At 45.1% G+C, this 12,849-nt stretch overlaps 1 protein-coding gene across 1 annotated transcript in view; it reads left to right on the forward strand.

The window, feature by feature from the left end:
- gdf5 (growth differentiation factor 5) overlaps nucleotides 1-10,985 on the forward strand; it is a 37,320-nt gene extending 26,335 nt beyond the window's left edge. The window contains exon 2 of the mRNA XM_078236178.1: nucleotides 9,057-10,985. Coding sequence (XP_078092304.1) covers nucleotides 9,057-9,928 — 872 coding nt within the window. The 3' untranslated portion in view covers nucleotides 9,929-10,985. The remainder of the gene's footprint in view (nucleotides 1-9,056) is intronic.
- The last annotated feature ends 1,864 nt before the right edge of the window (nucleotides 10,986-12,849 follow it).

Genomic DNA, 12,849 nt, shown 5'->3' on the forward strand with positions numbered 1-12,849 from the left:
CTACTGTGATGGGATTTGAACCCAGGTTCCCAAAGGATTATCCTGGGTCTCTGGATTAGTATTCTAGTGAGAATACCACTCCACACCACTGCCTCCCCGAATTAATGCATACAACTTTTACTCTGCCAGTAGATGTCACTAGCACATTCGGTAACAAACAGTAAAATTTGGGTATTAAAATAATGAAAGAGGACCTATTTCCTCAGGTGGGGGAATCCAGAACAAGATGGGAAATGTAGCCTCAAAACTAAAATTCAACGATTCTGTGCATCAGTTAGCACCACCTTCACACACGGTGGAAATCTGTACTCTCTCCAAACTGCTATTAAAGCTTTCTTTATGCATTCAAGGGATGTGGGTGTCTCTGGATAGGCCAACTTTTCACAGAATTCCTACAGAAGAAGGCCACTCAGTCCATCGAGTCTGCACTGACAACAATCCCACCAGGCCCTATCCCCACAGCCTCATGTATTTACCCTGCTAACCCCCCTGACACTGAGGGGCAATTTAACATGGCCAATCCTCCTAAACCGCACATGTTTGGAGTTATTGCCCATCCCTAATTGTCCTTGACAGGAAAAGGTGGTGGTGAGCTGCCTTCGTGAACTGCTGCACTCTATGTGATGTAGGTATACCCACTGTGCTGTTAGGGAGATAACCCCTGGATTTTGACCCGCAACGGGAAGGAGTGATGATGTATTTCCAAGTCAGGATAGTGAGTGGCTTGGAGGGGAACTTGCAGTGGCGGTGTTCCTAGGTATCTGCTGTCCTTGTCCTTCTAGGTGGTAGTCGTCTTGAGTTTGGCAAAGTGCTATCTAAGGAGCATTGGTGAGTTCCTCTAGTGTATTTTGTAGATGGTACACACTGCTGCATCAGTAATAGAGGGAGTGAATGTTTGTGGATGGGATGCCAATCAAGTGGGCTGCTTTGTCCTGGATGGTGTCGAGCTTCTTGAGTGTTGTTGAAGCTGCACCCATCCAGGCAAGTGGGGAGTATTCCATCACACTCTTGATTTGTGCCTTGTAGTTGATGGACAAGCTTTAGGGAGTCAGGAGGTGAGTTACTTGCCACAGGATTCCCAGCCTTTGACATGTAGTTAGAGCCTCAGTATGTATATGGCTTGTCCAATGGTAACACTTGGGATGTTGATAGCTGGGAGACAATTGAAAATGAAAAAAACTGGGATTGATAGATTTGTGTTGAGTAAGAGTGTTCGTGGCTATGGAACCAAAGCAAGTAGCTGGAGTTAAAATACAGATTAGCCATGGTCTAATTGAAAAGCAGAAAGGGCTCGAGGGACTGAAAGACCTATTGCTGTGCTCCTGCCGTATTATGTCAGATTCCTAAGGATCATCTTATTGCATTGAGGAACTGAGGTGAAGGGTCAAGATACACAGCACAGGATAACAGGAAGACTGAAAACAGTCAGGGAGTCACTGAGGTAATGCAAAAAACATTGGTGACGCTGCTGCCAAAACTGTAGATCATCGGAGAAAGGAATTAAAGGAAGGGCAGAGATCCACAAGGTTGTGGAAAAGAATGTTAGGCTCGGGTGACTCATTAAACATTGGAACAGTGAGGATGAGAGTGGAGGAAGGGTGTGCATGAGTTGCTGAATTGAACAAGAGAACCATATATTGGAGATGGGTGTTTGAATACTTTCAGAATCCATGATCCATAATTAACACAGTGCGGCCAGTGAAGGGAACCAAAGTAATTGTAAAGCTATGATACATGCCTGGCATTCCCATGGCAACGGATGATTTTATGAATCGTGGTTTACCACATGTGGTAAACGTCTTAATGGGGACATTTTTGGGGAGTGCACCAGTAGCAGAAAAATCCACACAGCTGAAAATGGGAACTGGCGTGGTGTCAACGCTCAGTTAATGGGCCACACAATGTGATGTATTCTAGATGGTTCCCATGGTTTGTTCCTGTGGCTGGTGACATCCTCAGACTGTGGTCTTCCCTGTCTGACTCTCTCACACTTGTCTACTATCCTGGAATGACAGAATGTGTGCAGATTGTCTCAGCTGTGCTTTCACAGCCAGTGGGGTGGAGGTTTTGTGTCTCACCAGTTGATGGGCCAGGAGTTCTGGATTGAAGTCCCACTCCAGGACTTGTTGGCCACAACAGCAGCATTCGTGACCTGGTTCAGCAGATTGGTAATTAGCTTGCCAATCCCTCCAACAAAGAGGGGAAGAAAATGCTCGTAATGATACAAAACAAACAAGCCAACGGCTTTTAGCCAACAGTCACTGAAGTCACCCCTGAGAATTGCAGTCTTTTTACCAAGAGTGCAGTTTTGTGTCAAACGAACATCAACTTGTTTTACTGGTGAACTGTATCTCTTCAATCAGAATTTAAAGTATTTCACCACAGGGGAGTAGCTTCCAGAACCATAGAATCATAGAATCCTTACAGTGGAGAAGGAGGCCATTCAGCCCATCATGTCTGCACTGACTCTCCGACAGAGCATCTTACTCAGGCCCACCTTCTGACCCCACACATTTATCCAGCTAATCCCCCTAACATACATATCTTTGGACACTAAGGGGCAATTTAGCACGGCCAATCCACCTAACCTGCACATCTTTGGAGTGTGGGAGGAAACCGGAGCACCCGGAGGAAACCCACGCAGACACTAGGAGAACATGCAAATTCCACACAGACAGTGACCCAAGGTCGGAATTGAACCTGGGTCACTGTGCCACCGTGCCACCAGCTGTAAAAATGAAACCACTGGGCATCACTTCACCTAGATGCACAATACAGAAGTGTTGCTGTTTGTGAGGTTTAAACATTTTAGTGTTGGTCTTAAATTTTAACTCTCCTTGAATTCCCTAATAACTCAGCATTGAATAATGCAGGGAACGACAACATGACAAAGTGAGCTTTCGCACTATTTCACACTTGGGCTTACAGCTTAGGACCTCCATGTTCCCAGCATTGTTGTTCAGGGAATATCTCTCAAAGTGCTTCTTAAAGCTGGGGAATGAGCATCTATCAATGTCTATACTGTACCATTAGGGTAAATCCATTGTGATTGTGCCCCAAGAGAAAAGGTTTTCTTGGGAGAATGAAATTAGTGAGACTGTGAGCCCTCCTGGAGTTACAGAAGCTTTAAGATGGGAGAAGCATTTGCGGCAAGCCCATATTCTCTGCCGTCAATTTAGATTGTTGCAAATTCGGAAATGCCACAAATTGGATGTGTGAAACTCCACATCTGATCCTCTATTCTCCACTCATGTTGAGTGAGATTACGCAATGGAAATAAGTCTTTGAAAACCTGACCCTTCCATATTTTTCAGAACAGAACTGTCTCTCCCACTGGCTGTTGTCTTTAGGAAATAGGTCCTCTCTTTATTTGAAACACCCCAATTTTACTGGTTGTTACTGAATGCGCTCGTATCACCCACTGGCAGAGTGTAAGGTTGTGTGTGTTAGTTGTACAGAAGGTCTGTCTGGATGGACATACTGGATTGAATTGTCACAGGCAATGACAATTGACTGTGTTCCTGGTGACTATGCCATCGTTTCTGGGATCAGTTCAACTTGAACATTGACATTGCCAGGGCTTCCAATGGGAGCTTAGCTGTGACAACGTTAATGGACAGTGGGGGAGATGGGCATCAATGGAAGACATTCAGTATTAGGGGTCTCCATTTCAGACTGAAATGAGGAGAATTTCTTTTTATCAGAGGGTCGTTAGTCTGTGGAATTGTCTTCCCCAGAGAGCAGTGGAGGCCCAGTCATTGAATATGTTCACGGCTGAGTTGGATAGATTTCTGATCGATAAGGGAGTTAAGGGTGATGGGGTAGGAAGGAAAGTGGAGGTAAGATCACAATCAGATCAGCCATAATTTTAGTGAATGGCAGAGTGGATTTGAAGGGCCGTATGGCCTACTCCTGCTCCGAATTCTTTTGATCTTGTTTCTGTGAGCGTGTGTTTTAAGTCTAGTTTTCCTATAAACACACAGCTGTGTAGGAAGTTAAACATAGAAACATAGAAGATAGGAGCAGGAGGAGGCCATTTGGCCCATCGAGCCTGCTCAGCCATTCGTTACGATCATGGCTGATCATCCAACTCAATAGCCTAATCCTGCTTTCTCCCCATAATCTTTGATCCCATTTGTCCCAAGTGTTATATCCAGCCGCCTCTTGAATACAGGCATCAACTACTTCCTGTGGTAATGAATTCCACAGGCTCACCACCCTTTTTCCCAGGGTGGAAGAATCAATTACTAGGGGGCACAGGTCTAAGCTGCGGGGGGCAATGTTTAAAGGAGATGTACGAGGCAGATTTTTTACAGAGAGTAGTGGGTGCCTGGAACTCGTTGCCGGGGGAGGTAGTGGAAGCGGATATGGTAGTGACATTTAAGGGGCGTCTTGACAAATACATGAATAGGATGGGAATAGAGGGATATGGTCCCCAGAAGGGTAGGGGGTTTTAGTTCAGTCGGGCAACATGGTCGGTGCAGGCTTGGAGGGCTGAAGGGCCTGTTCCTGTGCTGTAATTTTCTTTGTTCTTTGGGTGAAGAAATGTCTCCTCACCTCCATCCTAAACAGTCTACCCTGAATCCTCAGGCTGTGACCCCTGATTCTGGACTCCCCCACCATCGGGAACATCCTCCCTGCATCTACCCTGTCTAGTCCTGTTAGAATTTTATAAGTCTCTATGAGATTCCCCCCTCATTCGTCGGAACTCCTGCGAAAACAATCCTAACCTAGCCAATCTCTCCTCATGCATCAGTCCCGCCATCCCCAGAATCAAGCTGGTAAACCTTCACTGCACTCCCTTGAGAGCAAGAACGTCTTCCTCAGAAAAGGAGACCAAAACTGCACACAATACTCTAGGTGTGGCCTCACCAAGGCCCTGTATAATTGCAACAACACATCCCTGCTCCTGTACTCAAAACCTCTTGCAATGAACGCCAACATACCATTTGCCTTCTTTGCCGCCTGCTGCACCTGCATGCTTACCTTCAGTGACTGGTGCACAAGGACACCCAGGTCCCGCTGCACACTCCCCTCTCCCAATTTACAGCCATTCAGGTAGTAATCTGCCTTCTTGTTTTGCATCCAAAGTGAATAACCTCAGACTTATCCAAATTATACTGCATCTGCCATTGATTTGCCCACTCACCCAACCTGTCCAGATCATTCTGAAGGATCTCAGCATCCTCGTCACAGTTCACCCTCCCACCCAACTTGGTATCATCTGCAAACTTTGAGATGTTACATTTTGTTCCCTCATCCAAATCATTAATATATATTGTGAATAGCTGGGGTCCCAGCACCAATCCCTGTGGCACCCCACTAGATACTGCCTGCCAATTTGAAAAGCATCCATTAATTCCTACTCTTTGTTTCCTCTCTTCCAATCAGTTTTCTATCCATCTCAATACACTTCCCTGAATCCCATGCACTTCAATCTTGCACGATAATCTCTTGTGTAGGACTTTGTCAAACGCTTTCCGAAAGTCCAAATATGCCACATCTACTGGTTCCCCCTTGTCAACTCTACTAGTTACATCTTCAAAGAATTCCAACAGATTTGTCAAGCATGACTTCCCCTTCATAAATCCATGCTGACTCAGTCTGATCCTGCCACTGCTTTCTAAAGGCTCTACTATAAAGTCCTTGATAATGGATTCAAGAATTTTCCCCACTACCGATGTTAAGCTTACTAGTCCATAATTCCCTGTTTTCTCTCTACCTCCCTTTTTGAATATTGGAGTGACATTAGCTACCCTCCAATCTGCAGGGACTGTTCCAGAGTCTATAGAATCCTGGAAGATGACCACCAATTCTTCCACTATTTCTAGAGCCACTTCCTTAAGTACTCTGAGATGTAGATTATCAGGCCCCGGGGATTTATCCACCTTCAATCCCATCAATTTTTCCAGCACCATTTCTCTACTAATATTGATCTCCCTCAGTTCTTCACTCTCACTAAATCTTGCATTCTTCAACATTTCTGGCATTTGATTTGTGTCCTGTTTTGTGAAGACAGAACCAAAGTACATGTTCAGTTGCTCGGCCATTTCTTTGTCCCCTATTATACATTCCCCCGTTTCTGTCTGTAGGGGGACCTACATTTGGCTTCACCAACACTTTCTCTTCACGTATCTATCGAAGCTTATTTTCGTACTGTATTTTCCCGTTCTTAATCAATCCCTTTGTCCTTCTTTGCTGACTTCTAAACTGCTCCCAATTCTCAGACCTATTATTTTTCTTGGCCGATCTGTATGCTCCTTCCTTAGATCGGATACTCTCTAATTTCTTTTGTAAGCCGTGGATTGGCCCTCATACCCGTTTTGCTTTTGTGCGAGGAATAAACAGTTGCTGCAGTTGCCCCATGTGTTCCTTGAATGTTTGCTATTGCCTATCCACTGTCATCCCTTTAAGTAACTCTCCCCAATCTATCAAGGCCAACTCACACCTCATATCTTCATAGTTTCCTTTATTAAGATTCAGCACCCTAGTCTCCAAATCAACTACTTCACTCTCCATCTTGATCAAAACTTCTATCATGTTATGGTCACTCATCCCCAAGGGGTCTTGTACAGCTAGATTGGCAATGCCTCCCTTCTCATTACACGGTACCCAGTCTAAGATGGCCTGCTCTATAGTTGGTTCTTCCACATATTGGTCAAGGAAACCATCCTGTACACACTCCAGGAATTCCTCCTGTACGGCATTGTGACTAATTTGATTTGCCCAATCTGTGTGCAGATTAAAATCACCCATGATCACTGATATTCCCTTATCACATGCATCACTAATTTCATATTTAATGCCATTCCCAACATCACCACTGCAGTTTGGGGGTCTGTATATGATACCCACTGATGTTTTCTGTCCCTTGGTATTTCTCAACTCTACCCATACAGACTCCACATTGTCAGAGCTAATATCCTCTCTCACTATTGTGTTAATTTCCTCTTTAATCAGCAGTGCCGTTCCACCACCTTTTCCTTTATGCCTGTCCTTCCTAAATATTAAATACCCTGGAGTATTCAATTCCCACCCCCGGTCACCCTGCAGCCATGCCTCCGTAATCCCAATTATATCGTACCCGTTTACATCTATCTGCGCAATTAATTCATCCACTTTATTGCAAATGATCCACACATTAACTCACAGAGCCTTTAAGCTTGTCTTTTTAACATTGTTTGCCTTGCTCCCAATATTTTCTCTATAGCCCTGTTTGAACTTTTGTCCTTTATTTCTCTGCCTATCACCTTTCTTGTTCCCTTTTCTACCTTTTGTTTTTGTCCTTGCTCCCTCCTTCTCTGACTCCTTACATAATTCCCGTCCCCCTGGCATATTAGTTTAAACCCTCCCCAACCGCTCTAGCAAACCGTCCCCCTAGGACATCAGTCCCAGTCCTGCCCAGGTGTAACCCATCCAATTTGTACAGGTCCCACCTCCCCCAGAACCGGTCCCAATGCCCCAGGAATCAGAAACCCTCTCCCTGACACCATCTCTTCAGCCACATATTTATCCGATATATCCTGTTATTTGCGTCAAAACTCTCTCTGTGTAGGTTTGTAGATATTGATTTTGGAGGGGCTATGTTATAGTGTCCTAATATCTATGGGTATGTGGCTTGAATCATTATTCGAGACTTTTCACTGCCTTTTTTCGCCTCCTCTGTTTCTCCTCATTGCTGTTTCTCTTTGCTTGCTCTTCTACATATTTTATCCATGCGTGGATTGATAAGGCAGTGCCAGTGTTGGTGGTCAGAGATAGGAACAGACCCAAAAAAGCTTTCACGTGAATTCTAGCTGTCATTTCTTTCTCCCTTTTAGGTGTTTATTTCTTAAATGTTAAAAGGTTTCGAAAGGAAGGACTCCCAATCCCATGGCAGTACATCTCTTAGCACTTTCCAGGCAACTAAGTACTTGTGAAATGTAATCTCTGTTGTCATTTAGGAAGGTGCCAATTTACAACCACCAGGGTTTCACAAACAGCAGCAAGATAATGACAGATTTATGGATAGAGCCTGAACCCTCAAACTTCTGTGGTGACTGTCCTTCCACAGAACCACAGCTGACGCCACCAATGACAATGGCTGGAATTCTCCGACCTCGCCCGGGGCTGGGATTTTCCGGTCCCACTGCAGTGAATGGAGATTTGACTGAGTGTCAAATTCTCCATTCTCGCTGGCTGCAGTGGCGGGGTTTCCGACATTGGAGAATTCAGGCTTATATATCCACTCCCCTTTACATAATGGATTTTAATACAAGCACAATTAACATGCATTCCTTAGGCTTCATCAAGTGGTGGAGTTGGGATGGATCATTGAGTTATACAGCCCACACAAGAATGCCATTCAGCCCCTCGAGCCAATGCCAGCTCTTTGACAAAGCTATCCAATTAGCTACATGACTCTGCCCTTTCCCCAAAGCCTACAAACTCATTTCCTTTTCAATTAGAAATCATAGAAATCATAGAATCCCTACAGTGCAGAAGGAGGCCATTCGGCCCATTGGGTCTGCACCAACAGCAATCTCACCGAGGTCCCATCCCTGTATCCCTCCATATTTACCCCGCTAATCCCTCTAACCTACGCATCCCAGGACACTAAGGGGCAATTGAGCATGGCCAATGCATCTAATCGGCACATCTTTGGACTGTGGGAGGAAACCGGAAGAAACCCACGCAGACCTGGGGAGAACGTACAAACTCCACACAGACAGCGACTCAAGCCGGGAGTCGAACCCTGGTCCCTGGAGCTATCAGGAAGCAATGCTAACCACTGTGCCGCCGTGCCGCCATTTATTATTATTTTATATTTATAATTATTTATCCAATTTCTTTAATGAAAGTTAATAGTTTTTAAAAAAAATTCCTGGTGTTTTTAAACTGAAGGATTCAACTCTCAAAATGTCTTTGTGGAATTTGAGCTCACAATTATTATCTCTAGTTTACTAGTCCAGTAACATAACCTATATATAACTGAGTTTTGTACCCTTTAATCTTTCCGATATTTTTCTTGGTTATTAATTCTTTTTGAATGTCTGATTCATTTTCTCTTTTTTCAGATGATCGCCACACTTTTGTGGGGAAGCAGAAGTATATTTTCAACATCAGTGCTATGGAAAAGGAAGGGTTATTGGGAGCAGAGTTACGGATCCTGAGGACCCGACCCGTTGATCCCAGGAGGTCACGACTCCCAGGAAGTGTGTACAATCTCAGAATATCCAAGTGCCCCGCAGACAGACAGAAGACAATCGTACTGGACTCTCGCTCTGTTGATGTTTTGGACGCGCCCAAATGGGAAGTCTTCAACATTTGGAAGCTCTTCAAAATGTCCAGGAAGGAGCAGCAGTTGACTCAACTTTGCTTTGAACTGGAGGCCTTGGACAGAGGAAGGTCAGTGGATTTAAGAAGCTTGGGTTTTGGCAGAGCAGGCCGGCAAACCAAGGAGAAAGCTCTCCTGTTGGTGTCTGGTAGGACCAAAAAACGAGACCTGTTCTTCAATGAAGTCAAAGCCAGATCCGGGCAGGATGACAAGACTGTTTATGAATTCCTGTTCAACCAGAGGAGGAAGAGAAGAGCCCCTCACGCATCCCGCCAAGCAAAAGGCAAGAAGGCCAAGCCAAGGTGCACTAGAAGACCTCTCCATGTGAACTTCAAGGAGATGGGCTGGGATGACTGGATCATTGCTCCATTGGACTATGAAGCGTATCACTGTGAGGGGGTCTGTGACTTTCCCCTTCGGTCTCACTTAGAACCCACAAACCATGCCATTATCCAGACACTGATGAACTCCATGGACCCAGAATCGACTCCACCTAGTTGCTGTGTACCCACAAAACTAAGCCCCATTAGTATTTTGTACATAGACTCTGCGAATAACGTGGTCTATAAACAGTATGAGGATATGGTAGTGGAGTCCTGTGGTTGCAGGTAGCACTGGACTGAATTATTGGGCAATCAGTAAAAGGTACAAATATGGGACTTGTGCCATATTGAGTATTGCAGTTGGTTTTCTGATGGTGCCAATTGCTGAAAAGACACCACAGACCTTTGGTAATAAATAAACATGAATATTTGATGGTGCAGAAACTAAATCGCTGTTGAAGCTAAGCTAGCTTCAGCATCGCCTCCAAATTAACTCAAGCAACCAAATTGGTTCCAAAGTGTTTTCCTCTGGATGGCATTCCCGTTCGTTGCAGTGATTCGGTGCCAAGAATCCAAATGGTGACTCACACTGTCCATGCGACTGGTAGCTCACACTACCACCGCAATCCACTTGCCCAACACTGCCCACTTAACTGAAACAGAGACGGTGCCAGGGAGTAATCCTGGGAGGAAGGGCGTGGGTCGAGGGAGTCAGGGAGGGAGATTAAGCCGAGGCATGGCTCCGGAAAGGTTCTCTTCACTAACGTGGGACTTACTGCATTCCTTGCTCTGCATCCAATGGCTGATGTTACAGTTGCTTTGCTCATTTCGGAGCAAAACCCCATTAAAATATCGCCTCCTGATCATGCGGACATTACATTATCCAGAACGCTATCACGGTTGGCCCTCTGTGCCACTGAACAAATGCTCAAAGAGAAATCGAGGCCATTGTTAATGTCTCCCACTGTACTGGTGGTCAATCTGATGGCACCATTCACTCACCACCCATCAGGGGATGGGACGGCATGTGATGTTGCAGAGAATCTTCTGCAGATCGTCAGGGCCGTCAGCACTGACCCTTAGGGGACAGTTCCACAAATCCACGCTGCTGATGGGCGCGAGGCTTGTTAAAAAGAAACCCCTAAAACATTTACAAACCACTTGCACTCTCAAACCTACAATCACAACATCGTGGTCTGATATTCTAACCTTTTGTTACGCGAGGGAGCAAGTGGGACAGGTAGCATTTGAGCCCTGCTCAATGTCTGCTTCTATCAGAACCCACCGCCAAATCCGTGTCAATCGCGATGCATTAAACAGCTGCTTTACTATTAAAGTGAAATGATAAATCACACGGCTTTCAAACTTCTGTCAGCAAATAGGCAATCTTATTTAAACCAACATGGTCCAGAGGCTTGAACGCCAAATAAATGCATTTCTAATCTTAGTCCTGTTGGAAATTTAAAAAAAATTATCTCCTGAGATGGGAAAGGGGAAGGGATAAACACTCCCAGACAGAGGCAGGCAGACCACACATCCACTTCGCTCATCCTGCAGAGCGCTGTATTGTCGAACTCACTCCAAAAACCATTCATTTACACTGTTAATATCAGACCTTATATGTGACAAAACCCGAGGTGTGAAAGTAGACCAGATCTGGCTGCGGCAAAGCTCTATGTACATTGTGATACAAAGGGTGAAAGTATATCGGCCAGGCTTCTCCAACCTTGTTCGTCCCACCACCACTGCCAGCAAGAATGGAGAGTTTGGCACTCAGCCAAAACTGCATTCACTGCAGCGGGACTGGAGAATCCCAACCACAGACGAGGTCGGAGAAATGCAGCTACAATGTCTCTTCAAAGCCACAAAAAGCCTTGAAAATTCCGTTACTTTGACTACTCAAGAGGCATGTCATCAGATGAAGAGCACAGGGAAAGAGCAATACAATTGATTTGAATATGAATTAAGAATGTGCGTGCAGTCAGGATTAAGGCCATTCAGCCCATCAAACTCCATCCCCTGACACTCTGCCTTCACCCAAAGGATCTGGAGTGAACAGTTGTTGAGGATTGTGCCTGGCATAGGGGACTGGGCTTTGGAAACACAGACCGTGATAGTGGCTCGTGTGCCCAGTGCAGCTCCTTGCACTGTTTCCAAAGACAGAAGTCCATTGCACAGGCAATGATACAACAATAACTCACACGTCAACAGGTGCTAGAAAGTGTTACCTGGAGGCCAGCTACGAATACAGAGAATGTGCCAAATCTCCGAATGGGGGTGAAGAAGGAGGGGGGGAGGGTGTTGGGGGGAGACATGATTCACCATTCAGTGGGATGCATCCATGCATCCCACAGTCCAAAGATGTGCGGGTTAGGTTGATTGGCCAGGTTAAAAATTGCCCCTTAGAGTCCTGAGATGCGTAGGTTAGAGGGATTAGCGGGTAAATATGTGGGGGTAGGGCCTGGGTGGGATTGTGGTCGGTGCAGACTTGATGGGCCGAATGGCCTCCTTCTGAACTGTAGGGATTCTATTTCTATGATTTCTATACATTGGTCAATAGAATTGCCACTGTGCACCTTCTCATCTTATTGCTATTTGTGTTGCTTGCTTTGCCGTCCAAAAACGCCTCCGGGTATTTAATGGGTAAAAAAATCACATTTATCAGTTGCCTGATAACCAACAAGTGACTCGTCTCTGTTGAGGCAACTTAACAGTCTCCTTGTGTAGAGTTGGAGGTTCCAAAGCTTTGGCTCTGCCCACATTCCACTCAAAACAGATAGAAACACATTCCAGTACATTTTCTGTTGGAGGTGGCTTTGTTCTTGGTTATCGCTACATATCTACCGCTTGCATACGAATATCAGTTTCAGAGCCCTGTCTTACATTGTATCACTGCACCTATTGACATCAGCAAGCAGACAATCCAATAAGGTGTTTTATGGCCTTAACGGGAAAGTTTTGAAGCGGTTGAGTCTTGCCAAAACTTTCCACAACACTCAATGTCCCAGTGATTAAAGCAATCTACCCACTGCTTCAAGCCCTCTGCAAATATTTTACAAATGTGCTGTCCCTTTAACTGGGAAGAGATTGGCTGCACCAACAGCTCTCTAAAATGGAACTCTCTTCCTTCTAGTAATTGTGAATTGGTGAACTTTAATCACTCCTTTTATGAGGGTAAAAGCTCTGAGTAATGAAATACATCATTGGCTT

The sequence above is a fragment of the Mustelus asterias genome, chromosome 20, assembly GCF_964213995.1.
Source record: "Mustelus asterias chromosome 20, sMusAst1.hap1.1, whole genome shotgun sequence".
Classification (NCBI taxonomy): Eukaryota; Metazoa; Chordata; class Chondrichthyes; order Carcharhiniformes; family Triakidae; genus Mustelus; species Mustelus asterias.